Consider the following 24,756-nt stretch of genomic DNA (forward strand, 5'->3'; position numbering starts at 1 on the left):
ATGAGCCTCCCTTCATGCATATTCCATCCATACATTGTACATTTTCTCCAAAAGGTTAATATGTCAGCATAACCCCGCCCATTAACACCTCTGGTCAGGTGTTTTTCCAGTGAACACATAGGCTTCAGTAAACTGTAGAAATGTCTGCAGGTGCTTTGCTCGTAGCGTTGGCTTTATTTTCAGCTAGCTCTCTCACGGCTATATGTGGTGTTCTTGGTGCCATCTCTTCCGAGACGCCCACTCCTGGGAAGGGTAGAAAACAGCCCGGAGGTTCCTTCATCGTCAACCGATGAACACGTCGCTATAAGTGCAGAAGAAAGTTTCTTACAATCTCAGTGTGGATTACACCAACCGATCTTGCTGGAAACCATAAGACTTTAAGACAGTTATCAGAGTTTGTAGGTCTCTATAAAGAAAAAAAAAAAAAAAAAAAAGAAGCCTCTGAAACACACTTTCTTCTTTTCATTTCATCGACCGGAACACCTGAACCCAAATAGCTTTTGGAGACAAAGTGTGACTAATGTTCTCATATTGTGCATGTCTCCAAAAGTGATTCAGATTAATGAATATCAGACTACATTTCTTAAGAAGCACTGGAAATTCTACAGGGGTGGGGTCACAAAGTTTTGCTCGAAGCTGTACAATCCAATTAAGCTCTTAAACCTACATTTTGACACGCGCGCACACAAAAAAAAGGACACAAAATCAGGTATTTTAGCAGGTCACATCTATAGAAAAAAAAACAAAAAAAACCAGTGATGGTCCAAATGAGGCCAAATCAGTTACCACATAATGATCAATATTTTTGCTTTGCACTACGATGCTTGTAAAGAGTCACCGTTTGATTTGTTTCACAGCTGTAATGAGACAGAACAAGGAACTTTGACCCAATAATTCATGGTTTAAGGAAAGAGTCATGATCATAAATCCCCTTAGTTTTTTTTTTTTGTTGGTTTTTTTTAATGTAGCTGTATATATAGATGGTTCATCCATACACCAACCAAAAGCTTGAGACCTTCACGATAAGTCCAATTGTACATGCTTCAATGACGCATCCAACTGCACTTTCAGTGCTCACAAACACTTGTCTTGTAGCCATACTGAACACCCAGAGCACGCCCCCTTTTTTTCCTGAAATTGATGTTTTCCGAGTTGCCCACTGATCCGCTCTGTAACCAGATGCTTGAATCGCCAGCCGTTACAGAAGTCACTTGCAAAGTAACAAAGTTGCAGCTGTTTTCATCTTAAATAGGCTTCAATTTAAAAAATTTGCAGTCTGATACAGAAGGCTAGGAGACCTGAACAATATGAAAGTGCTAGTCATTAATTTACAGAGATCAGGCATCACATAGTGCTAAGAATTATCCAATATGCTACATATGAATACAGCTGTTGATACCTTACAAATGCCTCTGGTTGTTTTTCTTCCAAGGCTACTTGAAAAATCAATAACCTTGGCTTGTATGTACATAAACACGAGTGTTTGTTTATGCAGAAAGTAACAGATTTCATCACGACCAGAGGTATAATCTTATCCCGGCCGTTTGGCCACAACAGTGATAACGAAATATTTAGTCCCATTATCAATTCTGTTAAATCCCCCAAATTTGTTTCACGTGGGAAGAAAGACAAAAGAGTTGCTGTCATGGTATCCCCGCCACTCTGGGCTCCAGACGACAGCGTTGTTCTGAGCTTCTTCTCTCGCATCGTGCTCAAGTTCTTGGTTTTGTTTTCCCCGAGTCATTGGTTGCATTTTGGTTGCTTTCCCACATCTTCTGGTGCTTTTTCCCCATTTGACAGATTGAAGAATGACTGAGAAGAACCAGTTCTGGAACCACTACTTAAAGGGAACAACACAAGCTTTTTTTTTTTTCACTTCACTACAATCAGTCACAGAGTAATAAAAAGTAGAACAAGATGACTCAATTCATTCCCGGAGCAGTGCCTCCAAAGTTGAAAGTAGATGGCACTACTGGAGCTGTGAACTTGTACCCGCCGTGTTTCTCGATCATCTTGGATTCTGTAATCAGACGACAAGCGATAGGACTTTAAAAATCACAAACGGTCTCCTACTACAGCCATGAAGTTCAATTTACTTTCAGTTTACTTCAAATGTTTCGTTTATTTTCCCCCCTAAACTTTAGCTTTTCTGCTGAGGATTGAGAAACTTAATAAGTAAAAAGTCAGTAAGACGAGGAACCCGGTAAACTGGGACCAGCAGGAACGTAAGGTTGAGTAACACAAAGATGCTCAGGAGCTGAAGGTTGAATTAAAGAACCAGCAAACAGAAGCTTTGATCACAACTTTGGCTAATGTCCCTTTAATAAGCACTTTTTACATTTTGGTACTTTATTATTTTTTTTATTATGTTTTTTTTGTTAAAACAACAAAAAACAAACAAGAATTGAAGACAGAAATGAAGAACGATGTTTGTCTGGTTTGTCTTCAGCTCCTTAATCCGGGCCATCAGTGTGGCTTATGTGCAGCGTCAGGAGTCAAGCAAGCTGGGCTCTGTGATTTTCACCATTCAGGTTGTTTGAGCCAGTAGAACAAAACAGACAACAAACTTCAATATGAGTAAAAGCAGAAAGCAGTCAATAATACCAAGTAGAAAATTGCTTTATTGTCAGACTCGGGTGTAACGTCCGTGTTTAATTCGTCTTAGCCGGCACTCACCATGTGCTGCCCGCCTCTGGTCTGCAAGTGTGCCGATGTCCTGAAGATGTTTGCCCTGGTCCTCGTCGAGGCTTTGCGTTAGTGCCAGGTACCATGCAGGGTCACGGGTCTGAATGTCTGGAACACAGAGGCGGGGATCAATGAGTCAACCACACAGTTTCACTGAGCCTCGAAATTCTAAAGGAAAAGGTGCTGACGAACAGACGTCTTACTCTGTAGTATGGCTTTGAAGATCTGATACTCGTCCACTAAATTATCTTCATCATCTACAGCTGTAGTGTAGCCCTCAAGTGCCGTCTCCTCGGCGTCGTCTTCCTCCCAGTCCTCGTCATCTCCGTCCTCTCCTGCCTGCTTCGCGAGCATCTCCAGGTACTCCTGACCCTCCTCGTCGATGTCATCCTCATCACTGCCCAGCTCGGCTGCACACATTAAAGGAATATCAGCTCACAACCCAATATACCCTGCAGGGAAAAGGTTTACTATGGCTAATACGACCGTGAAAACATTGTACCGTTGTCTTCCTCATCCTCCCCGTCTTCGTCGTCGTCGTCATCGTCGTTCTCGTGCTCGGCTCGACAGGCGTACGCTCTTTTGAGGCCATTGAACAGTAGGATGGCTGCTGGAAGAAGCTGGTTGGCCACCTGGTTGACAGCCTGAGGCCTGTGCTCGAGGTCAATGAGAGCGCAGAGTCCCAGAATGCACATCTTCCTGTCGTGGAGGCTGTTAGGAGAGCGAGAGCAGGTGGTTAAGCAGGTCTGATCACACTCAAATAACTGAAAACTGGGAAAAACAACTGCCGATTAAAATAAACTGAGTTTTGATTCTTTTGTCAGAGAAGGCACAAGACTTCCGTCGTAAGATTTAGCAAAGATGTCAACATCAGGACCTCTAACTTTCAAAGGCGATATTCAAGCCTTACCCGAGGAAACAGTCGACATCTTTCAGCCACTGGGTTATGAAGTGGTTAGTGATCGGCTCAGTGTTGTTGGGAAAGCGGAGGTTCTCCAAAGTGTTGAGGAGCAGAGGGGGGCTGTAATAGAGTGCGGCGATGGCCACCTGCAGGCACATAGTCCTCAGCTCGCTGGTCTTCACCTCCCGCGTCAGACGCTCCAACGCCGCAGCCACAAACAAGGGCACCACCTACAACAGCAGCATGTTTGAACAAAAAGGCATTCGGCACGACCGTCTGCACGGAGGAGAGTTAAACTTCTTCCTAAGACCCTGACCTGATCAATGCCGCGACCTTTGCACTGCAGAATGATGACCTCCAATAACTTGGCAGCATGGCACTCTGGGTCCTCGCCTGGATCCCCTGTCAGGACCTGTGTATAGCAACAAGCCAAAGTAAACCTCCTCATGCATGCTCATTAACACAATTCCTCTGGAATAAAGAAGCTTGAATATGTGGAATCAACTGCATCACTTACCTTCTTGCACATGCTATAGATAATCTCCAGGTATTTGGTGTCAGACAGCAGGGTGTCTGTATCAACTGTGACGTAGTTGTGAAGGAGAGGCATCATATCTGAAACAGAAACAGTCCTGATTCACACAGCAAAGCCACGCAGGGCGTAGTCATCTGAGCACTGAGACCTCCCCTTACAACGTCCGAGCCTTGGACACGGATCAAGCACCATAAAGCTGCAACCCAAACGAGGATACTTCTTCCAATGCGCCTACCTGTGAAATAATCAAAGCCATCTTGCTGGAAGACTTCATACACAAGCGGAAGAAGCTGCCACATCTGTGGCGACACCTGTTGGCAGGTCAGGCTGTGAGCCAAGGACAGGATCTCCTCGTAAAACTCTGGAAAAGAAATCAGCAAAAGAGAGGTGAGTCACCCGAGGTAAACGTAGTTTGTTTATTGTCAACAGGTCATCTCTTAAGCCAGCAGACAAGAGTTTTAAAGCAACGTACAGGTAGAATGTGGAAGCTCAGGAAGAAGCGCTTCTGCTTACCCAGAACGTGTTGTTGCAGCACAGTGCCAATCACCTGCAGACAGATGCCCTCCAGCTGCTGGGTGATCTGCAACAAAAAAGGTTCAGGGCAATGAGGGTTTCATCCACACAAAATGGAACAACCTGCATACTTTCATCTTTACAAAATGTTACAACAACCAGATGTACGAGATAACTGCTTGGTTTATACCTTTCAACAACCACCATCAGTTAAACCAGATGGTCAAGAATAGACTCAGGATACAACCGTTAAACTAGCACCAAGTTATTCTATGATGATCCAACTGCCCCTTTTATACAGAAATCATGATAAAATATTGAGTAGCTGTCCACCACCCCACCCCCTTGATGTACCCTGGAGCACTGTACTTCAATGCAGTTTTATTTGACTGAACAGACCTCATTTTCTAAGTAAATTTACAGACAATATACAATTAATTCCTCTTCCGCAAAACAAAGCAAGGCAGGTTCACAGTCAAACCCTCCCAACTACCTTCAGCTCACTAAAGCGTTTACATAATCAAAAATCCTCTGCGCTCGGTCAACTCTAATGGTTCCCTGGCTTCAAACAGCAGTAGCCCCGCGTATCAGCAGACACGGTGGCAGCGTGCCCCGGCGCTATTTCTAGCATCTACCTCAGCCTCTGAGTCATTTTGAACATGGTGAGAACAGAGCGTGTTCCCAGGAGTTGGTGGGTGGCTTAAGTGTGTTGGCAGGCATCCTGCAGCAGACCAGAGCTGCTTCTGCAGAAGAAGTGGGGCCGAGCTGCGTGATGAACCAGGAGAGTGTGTGCGTGTGTGTGGGCAGCTCACTTTGTGGCTATGCCGCTAACCTCTTTGTGGTCCTCCACCACGCTTAGCAATGTGTCGATGGTGTTGAGGATGCCCATAGCCGTCACAGCCTTGTCATCCCCTCCCTCCTCGTCAGGGCCCGTCTGAATCACCTGGTTGAACGTCATTGCCTGTCAAAGAGCAAAGAAAATGTTAGATTTTTCCACAGATATCACTGTCCATCATCACCAGGCAGGAGATCAGATGTTTTTCCTTCTTAGAATTGCTGAACAATGTGAAAAGGGACTAATAAAAATGTAATTTCATTGTAGAAGCCTCTTAATAGCAATAAATGCAATGCATAACATCTTTAGGTTGAGTCATTTAGGCAAAGGACTTGATTCTTGGGGGGTGAAATCCGATCAGCGTTTATTGAATTTCTGTTGCCTGCACTCTCTTTAAATGAAGTCTTATGTACAAGTGGTGCAGATCAACTTCAGATATCTATTTTCCTCTTGGGATCACAGGTTCCATTCATAGAAATCATAAGGGAGGGGGGAGTTGTCTGGCCGCTCAGGGGTGGCATCATGTGAGATTATAGCAAAGTTTAGCCTCAACACTGACTACACTCACCAAGTGCTGCGTCATCTCCACGGCGATTGGAGTGACCTCCTCGCTGTATTCGCAGATCATCTTCTGTATAACGTTGGTGAGGTCGTCATTCTCCGTCTCTCTGACGATATGCAGGAGTGCCTGCATCACTGGCCGAATGAAGGGGGTGATGTATTCTTTGGCTAAAGGACAACGCAACACCTCGATTAGACAACTACAGAATTACATTTAAGTGTAGTTCAGTGAGGAAACTGGACTGTTGGAGTCGCTCACCTTTCTCCTGGTTGCTGATGAGAACCTGCAGGGCAATAGCAGCCTCCACCTTTACTGGCATCTCATTGTCATTGATGAGACAAAGGCGGGTCAGCTCCAGAGCCGTCTGCAGGTTCTGGTCACTTTTGAACTTCACCTCACAGAAGTAATGCAGCACCCAGCACGCCTATGAAAAGACGGAGTTAAAGAAACCAAACTAAAGCTTCAGAGGAAGTTTACGAGCCACTTTATTCATTGTTTTTGTCATAGAACTCGGAGGTCTGGTGATCATGACTCACCCTGGCTCTCATGTAGCCCAGTTCACTGCGGAACAGGGGGAAGACGTGATTCTGCAGCATGAACTCCATCTGGTCTTTGTAGATCTTTTTCTGTGAGAAGAAACAGTCAACTTTTACACATGCATTTAGCATTTTTAACGTAAAAAGGTCCACTTAAGGATTTTTGTACAATTAAGGAAAGAGGCTGTTCAGGCTGAAATGTGGCAAATCCTGTTTTGACAGCTGTACAGTAAACTTGACCAAGTAACAGCTATCACAACCCTAAAAGCAAATCATCTTAAACTAAATTGATCTCTTGCACCAGTTGGACACCAAACTATACCAAACGCTCATGCCAGTCCTGGTAAACACGGGAGAGTGCGCCGACCATCACTCCCGCTCCTTTCCCCTCACAAATGATCACCCGCGAGAACAGATCTGCAGGCATTTTAATCCGTGAGGAAGACCGTAATTGTCCCAAACCTGCTGAAAGCGCAGTTTACCTTTAGCAGGATTTCAGCCAAAGAGCCGATCATGTGCAGGGCGCCGTCCTTTTTCCTGGGGTCGGAGATGGGATCAGTGAGAATCTGATAACAGAAGCCCATGGTCTTTTGCAGAACCTAAACAGAGCAGAAACAACACCTTTGATCATTTCTGTAGGCCTGAACATTACCTACAGGGACAGAAACGGCAAAGGGTTGTCCGTGTGGCAGGAAAAGAAGGGCTGGAAATATCAACTCACTTCTTTTCTCTTGTTGCAGGCAGTGAAGAGGAGCGTCTGAGCGGCTGTTGTTGGAGAGATGAAGTCCTCAAACACATCTAAGGGAGACGGCGCATGTTGGAGAAATGCTTTGTCGGAACAAATGCACACAATGTCTTCGACATGACAGGCAACCACGTTCTCTGCTTACCAAACTTCATGCGAATGTACTCGTATGGATCCTCCTGCCACAGCTCCTCATCAGAATCTGTGTAACACATGAGTGGGAAAACCACATCCTGAATGATGCCCTGAAAAAAACCAAAAAGAGTCCCAGTTTAGAGTGTTAAACGCAGTCAGACCTGAGACCAGTTGTTGTAGAAGTGTGAAATGTGTGGAACACATTTTATCCCAGCAGCCACCGCAGTGTTAAACCGCAAAATATGCTTTAAGCTGCAATGATAGGAGGCTCTCCGTGTTGGGAGCACGAGTGCCGACACTCAAGAAAACAGTCCCATATTGCTTTTGATACACAACGTCTCACAAGCAGAACTCTTGCATCCTTACCTGGATGTGTGGTTTGAGATTTTTCCATGTCAGAGCGTGTGCTATTCCCTGGTTGATGTAATTGAGAGTCTGCTGCAGAACTCTGGGAGCCACGTATTGCTTTTCCTTGTACTGGTATAAGACTTTCAGCAGCACCTAGAGGACACATGCACAAAGAAACTTGTTTGTTTTTTTCACTTCACTTCACTATCCAACTGGGGAGCCACTGCTCAAACTTTGCCTGGTGAAATTCTTACCTGCTGTGCAGCGACTGCATATTCTTTAAGGAAAAGTTCAGCAAACTCTGCGTACTCTTTGGTTGTGTTGCCTGGACTCCCGTATCTGCAAGCAACGTTCATACGAGGAATGATGGACACTGCTAAACCATTTTATTTAGCAACTTAAGGGGTCAATTATTGTATTCTTACCTCTCAAACAGTCGAGCCAAGATGTGAAGCGCCCACTTCTTACATTTCCACCAGGGCAGCTCGGGCCGCTCGTCTTCATCTATCTGCATCGTCTCCTGCGGACAAAAACATCGGTACAGTTTGTTTGTGCAAAAAATGTAAACCTGGCAATATCAAAGCAGTTCTGATTCATTTGGTCTCCTTACTGGGGGCACATCTCTGTCTACTACCGTCTTCAGGATCTCCATCCACTCTGTCAGGTTCTGTCTGTTGATGAGCTCCAGAGGGAGGTTGTACTGAGAAAACAGAAGAAAGTCATGAATATGCGCATTCCAAAGAGGGAATTACAGATTTTAAAAGCACACTTATTAACAGTCTTTGTCAACAGTGGTCATTCTCAGATGTGACATTACCTGGAAGAGGGCATAGAGGATTTTGAAGATCTGTTTCTGTATGAGGACAGAGTCGCTGGAGTGGTCAGGGAGCAGCTGGATGAAGCGTTCTTTCAGCATGGGCATGAAGATGTGCATGGCGGCCACAAGCGGCTGACGCTCCTCTGGTTTCTTATACCTGTTTCACACACAAGTCCGAGGCTTACTGCGTTGTACGCTGCACGGGACCATAAAAATCCATCGAGTGCGAGAGCTCCGACTTACTCGTAGTTTTTGACAAGCTGGTAAAGGCAAAGCAGGATGCCCAGCCACCCTGCACTGTTATCGGACTGCAGGTAGAAGCCGATCTTGTCCACGATGGTCGTCCATTTGCCGGGATAGTCGTGCTTGATCATGTGGTGAATACACGTCGTCAGCTGCACCCTGACGAGTTCAAAAGGGCAGTTTGAGTTTGGCCGGTTTTAAAAAGCCAAAAGCATACGAGAAGCCAACAGGGAGGTCACATGAACAGGTGACAAAAATCAGGGTTTGTAGGTACCTGATGCGCTCGGGGGAGTGGATGATGGCCTCCACTATGTTGTCTCTAATGAACTGCCTGTCCTCCTCGGGGATGTTATTAACAGGCGTCTCCGTGCCTGAACCTTCTCCATCACTCCAGTGCTGGGTTATCATGTTCTTAAGGTAAATCACACCTAGTTAGAGGGGGGGAAATGCAAAGATCAGCTCTTTAGGTTGGTTTCAGTGTACAAACCAAACCTCAAAGATATAGGCAAATATAACCAATGAAAGATCACACAAAAAAAAAAAAAAAAAAAAAAAAAACAAGCAGAAAGGTTTACATTTTTGACCAAGTGGTAGTTTGTGGACCTATAAACAAATCAGTAAGTTAACATACAAGTGATTCAGGCTACTTATCAATACGGTATCGACACAGCCAATCAGGACGACCGTGTTCAACATAGAAAACCAAGCTGCGGAAGTACATTCTTCCTACTGTCGTTCAGTAGTTTTGAATGTAGCACCAGAGTGTCAGCTGGTTTCCCCATTTACAGCGCGGGGCTGCGCTCAGTTCTGTGGCGCGCAGAGCAGAGATTTTAAGGACGGACGTCAGACTGCTGACACAAACGTCTACACCGCTGGCGAGGCGATCATAATCCAGTCTATCAATGCTGACGGGGCGTAAACCCCTTCCACTCCGTCTACACATCCACAGAGCCGCTGTCGTGTGAAGAGATTCACGGACATGTCGACATTATTGACGTGGTTGCGAGATTAATGCACGAGCAAAAATAGGACACACAAATTAGTGTTGTGCAGTCTGTGCGAACAAGCCCGCAGAAATCTGAAGTTCAGTTAACCCTTTTATCCCAAACAGCAGAATTCAAATCATTTGGTGTGCTCAGATTATCTTGTTGAAATCTCACCAACAACTGAGGAGGAAGTTATTTCAAAGCAAACCGATTTAAAAATTCAGCTGCAATGTCACGTTCTGAACCCTCCTTATAGTACAACACTGCAGCTATATGCCAGCCTAGCGTCCAAGCAGGGCAATGCATTTCTATGCGGCGGGGACACAATGATTCAATTTCCTTTCTAAGGGCTCATTGTAACAACTTTGGCCAGGACTTTCAGTTTGATCAGAGATCATTCCCTCCATTAACACGTTCCCCAGAGCAGAATTTGACAAAAGCAAAACAAGTTCAATTCAACCAATTTCCATGAGCACACACCACTTCAGTTTGGCCCTCTAACCTCACAAAAACAAGTGTGACGCATGTGTCGCTGCTAAATTACCCCTTTAAAAGAAAAAAAAAAGAAGAAAAAAAAAGAAGAAAAAAAGAAGCAAACCCTGCAAGTTCTCGTTCACCCCGGGTCACGGATAATACCTCGTCAAATTCTCATCTCCCACAATCTGTCAGAAACACCTCTTATCTAAAAACCCAAACACTAAAACAAAAAGAGACTATTTTAAATTACTGAGTGAGTGTCAACTTTTCATCCGATCGAGCCGCCTGAAATCAAAAGATAAAAAAAAAACAAAACAAAAAAAAAAAAAACAGCTGTAAACACAGTCAGAAATCACACTTCAATGTGTTAAACACGTCCGAGTCGAGTCTCACCTGCTTGCCTGACAGGCAAATCCAGCTGATCAGACATGGTGACACGCAGCAGAGTGGACACAAAGTTTACCTGGGCGTGACCCTGTAAATCAGAAGTGGAAAGAGCTGAATATAAACATTACAAATACATGTCAGTGTGAGTTGGGTCGTCGTATACCTGCAACACTCAAATGCTTCCAGCAATGCTCACAAAAACATTTTTTTATTGTGAAATACAGGACAAAGTCAGAATATGGCCAAATACTCAGGCTGGTCTCTTAAAAGAATGGTGCTTCTTATGAGAAGCTATGACCCAAAGCAGCACAGGTCCTTTGGCAGTGAGAGTATGAGTCAACATCTTCATTTAGGAAAAAATGAAACTTCACCAAGCAGCAGATTTTGGGGGTAATTAGTTCAAAAGGACAATAACTGCATTACATGTTCATCCCTGTGTACAATGCTGAGAAATCCTTAGATGACCAAATGATGCAGATATGTGCGCGTCTGCGTTGCAAATTTTCTAAATAAATATCCTGCCAACGACGCCACCGGTACGCAGAGCTCTATGACTAACAGCATTTACAGCACAACAAGCAAATGTCTTCAGTCTCCATTGTAGAAACGCAACGTTTTCAGTTTTTCCCACGTTTCATTGAGCCTTGAATTAAAAATCCAACAGGCGCGTTTCAATGAAGAGAGTCAATAGATTACGACTGAGCAGGGAATTGCACAGTTACCCCATCCTCGTCCAGAAGACGCGAGTTCCAGCCCGGCCAGCTGCGAGAGGATCCTCTCAGCTCTGCCGTTCAAGTGAACCGTCACCATCAATGCATGTGGGTGTAAGAAAACATAAGCCCAGTGCCTTTCCGAAAATAAATAGGAAGCGTTTGTCTACTTGACTAGAGCATGACATGCCGAACAACTGTGGTCGGAATTATTGCTTTAATGAAATCATGAAAAGATGCATTTGTGGCAAGTATCAGACACTTAAAAGGCCCCAGATGAAGAGCAGCTGAGCATCAAAGGCTTCGACTCAACCGTCAAATACCATCTTCTTATTCTCGCTAACAAACTGGGCTTCGATGCTTTTCCTTCTTTTACTCGCAATATAAACAAAAAGAGAGCCGTTTGAGGCAGACTTTTAGGCTGTTTATGTTGAACGCTGCACGGTGGTTAGCACTGTCGCCTCACAGCGAGAGGGTTCCAGGTTCAACTCCCAGCTGGGGCCTTTCTGTGTGGAGTTGGCATGTTCTCCCCGTGTATGCGTTGGTTCTTTCCGGGTACTCCGGCTTCCTCCCACCCTCCAAAACCTGCATGTTAGGTTAATTGGTGACTCTAAATTGTGCCTAAGAGTGAGTGTGAGCGTTTGTCTCTGTGTGGCCCTGTGATGGACTGGCGACCTGTCCAGGGTGCAGCCTGCCTCTCGCTCAATGACCGCTGGGATGGGCTCCAGCCCCCCCTGCGACCTGACCGAAGGATTAAGCGGGTATAGAAAATGGATGGATGGATAGTGAATGCTGCCAACACCAACTGATTGATGAGACTTTGGTATTTGTAGGATAAGTCCTACATTATTCATTCCCAAAAGGAGTTTTGATACATTGTCAATTACACACTTTCTCAACTATGAAGAAGCAAAGTCTTTATTTGCCATCACAGAAATAAAAGTGGTGTCATAACTTCTAAGAAGTGTGTTGGATGCATCTTCAGGTCTATGAGGTTGGTTGGATTGCTAACCATCACGCTGATCTTTAACCTGCTCCCGATTATCAATGATCTAAAATGTTTTTTGTTTTCTTCTATTGAACCCTTCCTCTTCTATGGTTGCTCTGCTTCTAGAAATTTAATGCGGTCCCCTTTTCCAAGGTCCACCATCAAGGCCATGCTGACGAATCTGAAAAATTCTGGTACAGACGCGCCACAAGGCTGGTTTCCGTCGATTCTGACAGAGGAAAGACTTCACTTGACAAAGACCAAGAAGACCTCGATGGTGGGATGAGAATGGTTCAGATCTTTGGATACGAGGATGTCGTTTTCATTTATGGAAAGAAAGCAAAACACATCAACCACAAGCAGATCATTCCAAGTTTAAAGCATCGAGGTGGAAATGTGATGCTCGGAGCTTTAAACTTTAAAGTGTAACTTTAACTGTGAGCAAAGAACTGCATCAAGATCCTACCAGATGTTCTGTTCACCTTGATCAGGATGAGACCTCACAACAGGAAATGATTAACAGAAGAAAAACGACATTTTGAAGTGACCCCACCAGACCAGAGGGATTACCTGGAAGTCTTCCAAGGACCTAAGGAGTGAGCTAAAAAGGAGTTGTCCAAAAATCCCAGGACAGAGAAATATAAAAAAAAAAAAAAAAAGGTTGGCAATTAAACAATCCAATGAATAAGAGGAGGCATTTGTCATGAAAATGCAAAAGACAGCTAGCATGCATCTTTATAATCTCAAAACACCTTACCATCTTGTTTGGCATTTCAAACCAGCAGAAGAACAATGGTTAAACACAAGTTTCATCGAGATAAAACAATTGAGTGTGAGTATTTATGGGCTGTACTGTAAATCATTAAGTCACAATCACAGCGTTAACCTATTTCAGGACTTCAAGTTTCAGTAAAGGCAACAATTAATCTCTGTCACCTATGCTTCCATCTCCTCCTCTTCAAATCCTGTTACAAATTTATTATACAAACATTGTTAGGGGTGTAAAATGGGTCGGTTCAATGTGAGATGAAGGCAGACAGCTCAACCGGCTAACAGCTGATTTTAATTCTTATTGAATCACGTTTAACAGTTTAATAATACACGCGGCCAAGTAGCTATAGCGTCTTCAATTACGTAGTAAGCTAGGCGAGGGAAAACAGTAATAAATGGTCAGTTCATGTAGCTACTAATTTGTTGTGAAACACTGAGTTCAACTCAAGGCATTTCACAGTGACACGTGAGCAGCAGCTATGTAGCGGAGCTATGGCACCTCATCCAACAAGTAGCCAAGTTAGCTAGCTAACATTAGCCGCAAAGCTATATATCCTGCTGTTGCGCACCCTAACTGAGACAAGTCCCACATTTACGGAGCTCGTCGTGTTATTTAACAAACCACCCGTATGATTCTGCTTTCGTGTCAACTCTGATATTGAGTTTATCTGTATCAAAATAGTACGAGACAAGCTAAGAGTTACCTCCATAGCAAGGCAAGAATGGTTAGCTTGTTTAGCATTAGCAACACAGCTGGCTCAAGATGAATGTGATGATTATTGGCACGAGAGTGTCATCGCAGTTACAAAAGCGCTACTTAGTTTGTGTTTATGACTCGACAGTGGTGATCAGCGTCAGGGGGGTAACATGTAGTATACAAGTGGAGCGGAATTTTGCACCTCATATGTCAAGGTAAAGCCAGCAGAGCCCAGCCTGCGTGATCGCACCATCTTTCTGTTGTGGACTGCCGAGGCCCGAACCGAGACCGCGCCACAACTGACATCACCACCAACAGCTAATCTCAAGTTTTACCTCGTTCAGCTGTCGCTCCGCGGCCTCCCGCAGATTGGGGTCCATCGTCCCCCGAAGGGCCTCGACCAAAGATTCGGGATCCATCACGAAAACTCTTTTTACGGCTCGGATTTTAATATTTCACAGGTCTATCAATTCCCAGTCACTGCGCACATGGACGCACGGCTCTCCGGTTACCCGGCGCGAAAGGAAGCAGTGAATGAAGTACCCGGATAGATCAGCGCCAAATTTGTGCAATAGGAGCATCCGGCTGCGGCCGCACCACTGTGGGAATTGTAGTTTTTAGCGATTTTAGCATTATCCGCTCATGTTGTATTTGTCGGGAAATGACCACATACTGGTTGCCTTGATTCCGAGGAAAAAATAATCAGCTAAATTGATTTGTAGTATTGATTTAAACGTCATTAAAGACTTTTTAATTTTGTTTTTCAAGTTTCATTCATATATTTCCTTCATATCTTCCTTCAACTTCCTTTTTTCTTATTTTACATTTAGTCAATAATGGCAGAATAAGAACCCAATCTAATCAAGATCAAAGTGTTCATACTACAACAGCTAGAGTTTCATCATCTATCACCTATTAGTTTTGTTACCACCAGCACAAAATTTGCTGACTCTGGATGCTGTTATTGTTTTTCTGTAAACACTTCTATCTATTTACTACAGCAACACTGTGCCTCAACATGTGCCTCAATTAGCAGCTGACTTGGTGAGATAGTTGGCGAGAGATAGTCGTCATCTTGAAAACTACCAATCAGTTTGTCCCACAAAGTAGTTACATTTTACAGATATATTTCAGAAGAACATGTTAATGAACACACTTATGATGTGCATAATGACATTAGTACAAAAGACTGTAACAATAGTCAAATCGAATCATTTGACTTTAGATGACCTATTGGACCTCTCTGTTATACAATTGATAATATACTATCATTGCAGATATGCATATGAAAAACATAGAGGGCATTTAGATGTAGCAGTTGATCTAGTCCGAGTACTCACACTTAAACAGTGTTAAACAGCTTGTCTTTTATTAAGAATCATATGTTAATTCCACCAGCTTTGTATTACATAAAACATTAATATCAATCTAAGTGGAATACAGATCTAGTTAAATGAGTAAAAACTACTTTCAGAAGATACACTACACTATATAGTATTTTCAAACAAACAGATTACAGAGAAAAAAAATTATCCTGGATGATACATTTAGGAAAACTGATGTGATGTTATCCATAAAAAATAAATGAATATTTGTGGAAAACTGAAAAAGGGGAATTTGCTTTATATCACCTAATATATAGTTTCAGATGTATGCATTGTTAAACTCCTTCAAACAGTTTTAGGAATGAAATGCTCCATCTATGAGACAGATATGTGAACAAACATTACTGTGAAGTATGGTTGGTCCTAAAACCTGAAACACTTGTTATCTTGAAGCTCAGACATCTGTCACAGAATAAGAAAAAAAAAGTATCTTGGAAGGAATGGACAGAAAAATTACTTTTACTGCAAACCCATATTGAACATGTAACTTTCACAGGATATTGGGCTACTTACATGAACAAGTTTCCTTGCAATGACATTTAGCTGAAATAAGATGTTATTATTATCCAAATTGAGAAGCTAATTCGATATGTTTTGCTGATGGCCACAAAGGTCCAGACTTTAAGACTGCTTAAAGCGAAGCTAAATTAACCTCTTCGTATACTTTTTGGATGTTTGCTTTCCTGAAAAAAAAAAATACGAAGACAAAATAGTCCCAAATATTCATTAACTTTAAAACTGTCATCCACGTATGTTCTTTGTAATGGCTTATTTTCTCACGTTATTTCCTGCTGTAGTGCAGGATGTACTCCTGTAGGGGCGCTACTGCGGGTGGGTCTTGGTTTGCTGCGGGACGTGTGAAGTTGAAAGGTCAACCAGTGTAACGTGTCGTCAGCTGCTGTCACTCGGTTTGCCGGTTGTTGCTGCTTTACTCATCGATATACTGTAGACTTACTTTAACGATATTTCGGGAAATGGCCAAAAAACGGAGAAACGTCCGGTTTTCGGACAGTTTGTTGGTGGCTCAGGAGGAGCTGAAGTCCAACGATAGTGACTCGCAGTTTCTGAAAGGTTGGTTCACTGTATTGGCTAAGTGTTGACCCCAGAGGAGAGGAAAGCTAATACATGTTAGCAATACAGTCACATTGAGCAACATAACAACTTGACGAGATCCTCTTTACATGGTTGGTTTGTACTGAGGAACAGCAGCTAACGTTAGTCGGAGCGTGCCAGCAGAAATTAGCTCCGTGTTAGCTTGATAACGTCAAAACTAGGGACGCGGACACCGCGAAATCAGCTAAAAATATTCCCCGTCTTACTAATGTTTTAAGTTAGAACAGTCAATACAATAAAAATGACTCTGGATTTTAATAGCAGTCTCTACTGCTTAGTAAGATAAAGACGATGTTGTTTAAAGGAATTGATTTGACCTATTGCTGAAATAACCCTTTCTTTACTGATAATCTAGTTAAAGGACATTCGAGCGTCACAGCCGACGTATTTCACTGTTTACAATCCGGAGCTGCCTAAAGCATTTTATTCAGAAATGTCTAATTTTATCTGCATCTTTATTTGTTAAACTGGTATATTGTTTGTGAGCACCGAGTGACTTCAAGCTACAATTGTCTCTAAATGTAGTAGAGTAAGATAACCACATTATTTATCTAAATATAAGATAAACTGTATAAAGTAGAACTAACCTATCAAAGTACAAATACCGCACAGCCTAACTTTCTGGAGTAAATACACTTTCCCAGCGTCACTGACAGGCCTGCTGAAAGTGACTAAGGATAAAAAAGAAGTTTGATATTTCAAAGTTTATTTTAGGTCCAGCATTGTAAGGAAATACGTTTAAATGTATCACTCTGAATCACAGCGTTGGGGTTCTTTGGCAAATATGTTTATTTAGTGGAATATTTCATTTTTATTTATTTCCCTCTGAATATGCAACGCCTGCCACTCATCTACACCTAAATCTCCCCAGACAGGGAAGAGTCAAACATTCACCAGCTTTGTTGCAGGAAGTTTTTCACCTGAACTTTACCCCTTCTGGAGTAATGACCCAACTCAGCCTGAGCAGAAAAGACGTTTTAATAAACATCCCGCTTTTTATGTGGGGACTCAAAAAGAGATAAATTAGTACATGATAATGAGAAGAATATGATTGTGACATTGGTCCTGTTCACACATGATATGTGTCTGACATGGATTTGATTGCTCGGACCACATTCGGAGATGATCTGCGTTTCATATGGCAACACCGTTGTATCTGTCTTTATGCAAATCTGTGTAAGTAAGTATATAAGCAAATGCTTTCTTAGGTAAATACATACTCATTTAACAAAGCCCACAAATGTCAAAGAGTGCAGCTAGTCTGTATGGTTTTTATTTCTTCTACTTTTGAATTTTCTCTGAGCAGACTTTGGAAGCGCATCGCAGCCAGCTGCTGCTTTAGGAAAAACACCACATTCTGTCTTTTGGTAATAGAAATATACATATATTTTTTTGGATATAGAGCAGGAAGTGGGGTCCGAACACAGGTGGGTCCCATAATACATATGTGGAGGCGCATTGTAATGCCAGGTGGCAGCTGACCACCACTGATCAGTTCCTCAAGGATACTGTGACGTTACAATAAAACAGGTAATGCAAATTCAACGTATTTCTGTCAATTCTGCCTGATTTTGTCCAATCGGAGCAGCTTTCCTATTGATGGAACCAATCACTGTAGTTTAACTGTACATTAACTGTAATTCAGCATATTTTGACGCTGGTGCTGACGTAAATTGTTTTATGCTTATTAAGTGTACATATGTATGCAGTTTAGCTTTTGAAATGGGTCAGTATTCATCTATTTATTCATTTTTAGTCATAGGTATTGAAAAGAACATGAACTGTTGCTGTTTTTAACATCAATAAGTTGTCTGCGCTCCTCCAGGACTCTGTGAAAGTCTTGACCTGCACATTGTTTCTTTATATTTTACTTCCTAAGAGCCTAACTTAGAAAAAGTGGTTGCACTGAGGAGAACTACCCATGATGCACCTCCTCATCAAATAAAGCATGTTTTCCTGCACATATTTAAGATGGATACAAAATTCTGTTGCTCCTGTAATTAATTGCAAAGAAAAATGTATTGCACTTTGTTTTTGTTTTTTTTGTTTTTTCTAAAAAGCTTCATTGTAAACTGCTGATTTAAAAAAACAAAAGTATCACATCACGATTGAGATCACAAGCATCAGCGTAGGACTGACTAATTCCTGATTCCGTTGATGAAATGGTCTCAGTAAATGTTCAGCATAATTGTGCTGTTTTCTTCTCCATCGGACCTTTTGTATGATGCAGTTGATTTTTAAAAAGCAAAGCAAAGCAAAAGGATAAACTCGAAAGATCTTCTTTAGAACAATCTTCACCCGACACCTGTAATTGTTTACAGTCGTCCCGTTTCAGAGAGCGTTCATTAAAAGCATGATTCAATGAGCTGTCTCAGCAACAGCACCAGTCTCACAGGGGCGCCTCAGTTCCCTGCAGGGGCTTGCAGAAGTGATGCAAAACACATGAGCAAATTACACTAACTCCCTGGTTGTGGGTTTGTTTTTTTTAGTTTTTTTTTAACAGTAAATATGATAAAAATATATATAAATAATAAATTTATAAAAAAAATAAATAAATAAAAAACTATTTTCTTTCCCCACAGAGGCTCAACATACTGTTGGAGGTTCAACACGCATGTCTCTGCTGATTTTGGTGTCCATCTTCGCCTGCTCTGCTTCAGTCATGTACCTCGTCTACAAGAACTTCCCAGAGCTTCCTGAGTGAGTTGCTGTATGGATTATTGAACTGTTAAATATGACTGGTTGAAAACCTTTGAAAATATATCATCTTCTCAAACAAATGTACTCTTTAGTGTCTATACAGATATTTTTTTAAAAATGCCTTAACCTTTGATCTTTTGAGTGTTTAAAAGTTCCACAAGAAATCAAGAATAAGCTCCTTAGCAGCCACTCAGTGCAGTGAAGTCAGGATGAGTTATCCGGTTTGCTTGTTTGCCTGTAAAGTGCACGAATGGAAGTTATAACTTGTCATTTTCAACAGAAGCACTTTTATTTGATGCCAATTATTCACTTTTTGCAGACACTTTTATTTTCACTGCAGTGGAGCTGCTCTTGCTTGTTTCCCAGTGACTAATCTGTTACATTCAGCAGCTGCAGGGCCAGAAATCAGAGTAGCGATGACAGACATTGATATGCAAATAACTCTTTATTAAAGAGTGGTACCACACAGATGGTTTTAATATTAAAACAAAACTCTCCTAATCTTCATGACCTTGTTTGCCCCGGGAGCCTTGATATATTTCATGTACTATTGGTCGTTCCCAGCTCCCATATGTGACAGGCACAGTATTTAAGGATTATTCACATGGTAAAACAACTGTTTCCTGCTTTTAGCTTTGTTGAAAAGAAGAAAAAACAAGCTTTATACATTGTGCTAATTTAGTTTATGGATATAAAATAGTTATGTCAGGGATTTATGAATAAGATAAGTGTATTTTAAGATGACCGCGTTGGGTTCTTGTTTGACACATCCACTGTTTTTAGTTATAGATGGACTTGACTACATTTGTAATGTATTATCAGTGAAGAAGTAAATGATTGAAGCAGGCCTTATGGCAGTGTTGGTTCAAACTGGGGTTTTATAAGCAGCCTTAGGGCAGAATGTTGGACGAGTTTGAGTAATGAGTATGTATTATATTTTAAAATTGAATTATATACCTTTGTCAAGCTGAAGAAAAGAGTTGGACCAAACATTAACTGCTGTGACAAAGCACTCTTATGAATGAATGAATGAATGAATGTGTGCTCGTGCGGTTCAACCTCTGGAGTCGCACTGCTTCCACCTGCATAAACCTGTCAAAAACCACAATGTTGTCACAGGAGTCAGAATTAGCAGTGATGTTGCTGTCGTGTCATGAAGTGACTCTGTTCATTACTTTTAGACACCAGACTGTGAATTGTCATGAGGGCTGGAAGAAAAGGCACCGAGTGTTGTTTGTGAATTTGAATGACAACAATAGACAATGATTTCCTTTGTCTTTTTCAGTGATGAGATGGAAAAAATCAAGATCCCGAAAGACATGGACGATGCCAAAGCTTTGGGAACCGTGTTGTCTAAATATAAAGACACCTACTACACCCAGGTGTTGGTGGCCTACTTTGCAACCTATATCTTGTATCCTTTGGAAAAAAAAACAACACACAGCTGATAAATGCTGAATTAAAAAGCAGCAATTTACTTCATTTATTATTAACTGTGGTCAGCTTTCACACAATATTTCTTTATATTTCTAACTCTTAACATACAGAATGATTTATTATTGGCTTAAAGTGATCATTTGGACGTCACCATGACAAATAATCACTGCAGCTTCAACATTTGTTTCACTGAATACAAGCACAACCGCCCATAAGACATCTAACCAGCATCTTTTTATCCAAAGTTGTCAAAAGTGTTTCCCCCAACGCTTGAGTCTGAAGTTCACATCTTAAGCTTCTCTGCTATGAACTGTTGCTGACCTTTCCATGTGAAGGCACAAAATGAAGATGACTCCATTGCAGAGCTTGCTGGAGAAATACTGATCATGATGGAAATGCTGTTTTCATTCCTTTTTTGGGGAGGAATTTGATACAGATAAAAACCGATGGTATCAAATATTCAACTCCAGGACTGGCAGGCCTGAGTGCTCAGAGGGATATTTGTTGTTTTTATTGTTGTTTAGATGTTTATTGTGTGAGAACTGTGTGTCAAACTGTTCCCTTGACGATTTTATCAGCCTCCAGACGTTTGCTATCCCCGGATCAATCTTCCTCAGCATCCTGTCTGGCTATCTTTACCCTTTCCCCTTGGCTCTTTTCTTGGTCTGCCTGGTAAGTCAGAACAAGATGAAATCTTTGAAATTCAACAGTATTTTACAGTGACTGATGCGTTGAAACTGTTTAAGCAAGACAGACTTTGGTATGTCAACACGTTTTGTTTTTTTTCCACGTCATCCATGCTGTTTGTGTGTGTTGGCAGTGCTCTGGCCTCGGTGCTTCCTTCTGCTACATGTTGTCATATCTTGTGGGCAGACCAATGGTATACAAATATCTCACCGAGAGGGCACAGAAGTGGTCCCAGCAGGTCAGAAGTTTCACATAAATACATCTACTTTTTGGTTGTCAGTTTTAATCCTTGTTTACGTCAAATGCAGACCCCAGTTTGTAAGGTACAACTGCGGCACAGCGGTAGGTGAAGCTTTTATCTTTCAGTTTGCTTCACCTTTGAGTGCTTCTACCAGACATTTGCAATCCTCTCAGCATTACAGAACAAAAATGATTGCAAAACGATTTGTGATGATGCTGAAATTTCTAAAATGTCAAAGTCTGCACTGCAACGAATGAGGAAAGATTTCCTGAAAGCCCCCATGAAGACATTTTGGAAGGTTTGTTTTGTTTTTTTTTGGATATCTTTACATCAGAATCTGGTCCAACACTGATGCGCTGATTATATTTTAAAGTGAGTCACATCCTACAAAACAAAGAAATGCTGATGACTCACTCTGGCGTGCACACGTCTGTGGAAAGGTCTGCCTCCATAACTTTTTAGGGAGATGTTTTTACAGGAAACCTGGAACATGCACCGGTTTCACTTTACGCTTTGACTTTGTTGGCAGGTTGACAAACATAGAGATCATTTAATCAATTACATCATCTTCCTGAGGATAACTCCCTTTCTTCCCAACTGGTTCATCAACATCACCTCACCCGTCATCAACGTGCCTTTGGGCGTTTTCTTTGTTGGCACCTTCCTTGGTAAGACAGTCCAGCTTTTCTCTCCTGGTTCACTGTGAGCGTGTATTTGTCACCTCTGACTCACCCGTGTTCAACCTGACTCATTGGCAGGCGTGGCTCCGCCATCGTTCGTAGCGATCAACGCAGGAACGACGCTGTACAAACTGACCACGGCCGGCGAGGCCGTGTCCTGGAACTCCCTGGCCGTGCTGGGCATTCTCGCTGTGCTCTCCATCCTGCCCGTCTGCTTCCAGAAGAAACTGCAGCAGAAACTCGAGTAGAACTCGTCAACACCTCATCTGCTGGCCGATTCCAACGCCCACCTCCTTCGGCTCGGGAACGTGCAGCTTTCACGAAAGCTTCTCGGCGTCGTACCCAGCTGCTGGCGTGCTGATCGTGGAGGAGTCTCTGGCACAACAGATGCTCTCTGACCACACATTGCATGCAGTGGTGGGTTGTTCCTCACGTTAAGTAAAGCATAAACTGTCCGCTGCCTGCATTAGTTTTTTTTTTCTTTGTGACTCATGTCACTGATTGTGGCACATCCTGTAAAGAAATTGCAGTTATTGTTTTTATTTATGGCGCTGCTTATTGTTGTGTGATTCTTTAAGAACAGTTAAAGGTGCTACTACTGGGATGCTTTTTTTTTTATTGTTGCAGACATCTGATAAGCTTCTCCTCCTCGGGAAGCAGTGTTCTGCTCCAACAGCGCCATCTGTGTCTTTTACGGAGGTTATTGTGAACATCCATTCTACAGTTCCTGGAACATGGTTACCTTTGCTTTGTAGTAGCACCTTTAAGTCCCACTCACCTCTTAATCATTATTTTAACGCTATTGAGTCTAGTTTCAACCTAATGAAGTGTACCACCGCAGCAATAACCATCACACTGCCCTTGAGAGGAGATTTCAGTTTTTAAAAAGTGGATTTTGATACAGGGTGCTCATCTTGATTAACACTGTATCCCGTGTAAGAGGGGAAAAATATAACGAGTGATCTTTGCTATGTCAGTTCTCGCTCCCATGTTGTTATTCAGAGGGTGACCGGGTCCGCTGCCACTAAGTGCCCCGTTTGTTTTCAGCATCACTGTTCGTTTGAGTAGCCCGAAGCAGCACTTGGCTGCTGCATCTTGTGAAGAGCTGATGTAATGTTTTCTACTCCATCATCTCAGCGTTGCTGCTCTCCAGCTAGTATTTATGATTACTTTAAAAAGTGAATATCAATGATGTCAACACACAGTTTTTCTGCTGTTAAAATGCCTGCAAAAGACTTGGTTTGTACCTTCAAAAAAAACGGAGATTGTGAGATGGGATCTCGAGTTTTGGATAATAATGCACTTTCATGTGTGTGTTATCATTATGCATTTTCATCTTCATTTCATATGTCGATTTAGACGTGGCATTTTTTTGTCCATACCACAGATGATATACAAGTGCCACCTCCATTAGACAGCCAACAGGAGATATTGAACTGTTTCCTGTCTTCACCAGGAGCAGCGTACTGTGAGGCCTCATCACAATACGTCTTCATTCTTTGTGTTCCTTAAATGGTTGAATGGCTAATCGTGTTATTTTACTAAGGTAACGTGCTGAAAACCCTTCTGGGTGGTTGGAAGCAGAAAGGATAATACAACGGACTTATTCATATCTCTCAATTACACATTTAGAGGAAAATGTGTTTTTGGAGGTTTTTTTTTTTTCTTCCTTTGTCTTAATCCAGACTTACTGAACTACTGTGATACTATAAACTTAGCCCTCAGTCCCAGTGTAGAAATGATTACATAAACATCTATTTATGTAAATGCACGAAACTTTTGTTTTGTTCTTCTTTTTACAGTTACTGTTTGTTTTGTTTTGTGGGGACTACGTTTCTACACCTGAAGAACACTGTTGTCTTATTAAATGGACCTTAAGCAGGAGTTTGGGTAAAGTGATAAAAGACTATGAAGTGAATGATAAAAATAATGTTGTTGTTTTTTTAAACTCCATATTTGAATAGAAATTACGACTAACTTCTTATTTCTATATTCCAAATCTACCAAGAAAATCATATGATAGTAGATTTGAATTGATTTTTGTTTTCCCGTTTGCTCAACTATTCAATCCTCGGACCTGTTTTGAACTCGTCGCGAACAAATTGTGAAACTACAAATATATTTTTCATCTTTTAACCCCAATCAAAGATGTGTGATAACTGTCACCCTCTGCTCATGTTTCAAAAAGCAGTATTTGTTCTATTCTGAGCGTTGATGTCTTGCAGTGTCAAGTGTCCTGTCTAATCCATTTTTTTAAATTCACTGATTAATTAAAATGACCTTTTCAGAACACGACTGAACTCAAGAGATTTCTGTAAAGAGCGCATGTTCCATTTGAAATGATTGAGACACACTTCTTGCCTCATATATTCCTTACACTCTGTGTTCAGCAGGGACATTTTGTGGGTTTTCTTTTGGATCCTTAGGATCATATAACATGCAGCAAACTTAAATAACACAGGAGCCCAGACATTCTCCCAGTATATTCTGACATTGTTGCTTTGGTTAGATAATCACAGAACCAGAGTTGAGGGATTAGCACCACCAGGTGGTGACATAGCAACATACCTGCAAATCAGTGGTATGTTTGGCTCACGTACAGTATGTGACTTTCACCCACTGACTGTAGCGTGGGTGCTTTT

At 42.0% G+C, this 24,756-nt stretch overlaps 2 protein-coding genes across 3 annotated transcripts; one reads left to right on the forward strand and one right to left on the reverse strand.

The window, feature by feature from the left end:
* Positions 1–452: 452 nt before the first annotated feature.
* Positions 453–14,406, reverse strand: ipo7 (importin 7). 2 transcript variants are annotated; one of them, XM_072380621.1, is made up of 25 exons: positions 14,207–14,405; positions 10,712–10,793; positions 9,130–9,283; positions 8,856–9,014; positions 8,613–8,769; positions 8,406–8,495; positions 8,221–8,315; positions 8,050–8,134; positions 7,814–7,948; positions 7,458–7,557; positions 7,289–7,365; positions 7,050–7,166; positions 6,568–6,657; positions 6,290–6,455; positions 6,038–6,198; positions 5,467–5,595; positions 4,635–4,701; positions 4,357–4,482; positions 4,104–4,201; positions 3,903–3,998; positions 3,596–3,816; positions 3,188–3,396; positions 2,889–3,095; positions 2,677–2,793; positions 453–2,020 (listed from the first exon to the last, which is right to left on the reverse strand). In XM_072380621.1, the coding sequence occupies exons 1-25, from the start codon at positions 14,288–14,290 to the stop codon at positions 1,923–1,925; spliced, it is 3,120 nt and encodes a 1,039-aa protein (XP_072236722.1). In that variant the 5' UTR covers positions 14,291–14,405; the 3' UTR covers positions 453–1,922. The 2 variants fall into 2 exon arrangements, with proteins under 2 accessions (XP_072236722.1, XP_072236723.1); XM_072380622.1 differs by lacking the exon at positions 453–2,020 and adding an exon at positions 2,356–2,511 and having other exon boundaries at positions 14,207–14,406.
* A 1,703-nt stretch (positions 14,407–16,109) lies between these two features.
* tmem41b (transmembrane protein 41B) lies at positions 16,110–24,406 on the forward strand. The gene is made up of 7 exons (XM_072380624.1): positions 16,110–16,327; positions 18,952–19,069; positions 20,355–20,483; positions 21,085–21,178; positions 21,327–21,431; positions 21,964–22,102; positions 22,193–24,406. The coding sequence occupies exons 1-7, from the start codon at positions 16,231–16,233 to the stop codon at positions 22,360–22,362; spliced, it is 852 nt and encodes a 283-aa protein (XP_072236725.1). The 5' UTR covers positions 16,110–16,230; the 3' UTR covers positions 22,363–24,406.
* The last annotated feature ends 350 nt before the right edge of the window (positions 24,407–24,756 follow it).

This window comes from Leuresthes tenuis, unplaced genomic scaffold (assembly GCF_036924035.1).
Source record: "Leuresthes tenuis unplaced genomic scaffold, fLeuTen1.0.hap1 SCAF_2, whole genome shotgun sequence".
Classification (NCBI taxonomy): Eukaryota; Metazoa; Chordata; class Actinopteri; order Atheriniformes; family Atherinopsidae; genus Leuresthes; species Leuresthes tenuis.

What these genes read in the sequence shown, in the direction of transcription:
- ipo7 (XM_072380621.1), bottom strand. Translation starts at nt 14,290, where the DNA reads ATGGATCCCGAATCTTTGGTCGAGGCCCTTCGGGGGACGATGGACCCC. An exon ending in TCTATAGCATGTGCAAGAAG is followed by an intron (nt 3,999 to 4,103) that starts GTAAGTGATGCA and finishes TGCTATACACAG; the next exon opens with GTCCTGACAGGGGATCCAGG. An exon ending in CCAGAGGCGGGCAGCACATG is followed by an intron (nt 2,021 to 2,676) that starts GTGAGTGCCGGC and finishes GTCTGATTACAG; the next exon opens with AATCCAAGATGATCGAGAAA.
- tmem41b (XM_072380624.1), top strand. Translation starts at nt 16,231, where the DNA reads ATGGCCAAAAAACGGAGAAACGTCCGGTTTTCGGACAGTTTGTTGGTG. An exon ending in TGACTCGCAGTTTCTGAAAG is followed by an intron (nt 16,328 to 18,951) that starts GTTGGTTCACTG and finishes CTTTCCCCACAG; the next exon opens with AGGCTCAACATACTGTTGGA. An exon ending in CACAGAAGTGGTCCCAGCAG is followed by an intron (nt 21,432 to 21,963) that starts GTCAGAAGTTTC and finishes CTTTGTTGGCAG; the next exon opens with GTTGACAAACATAGAGATCA.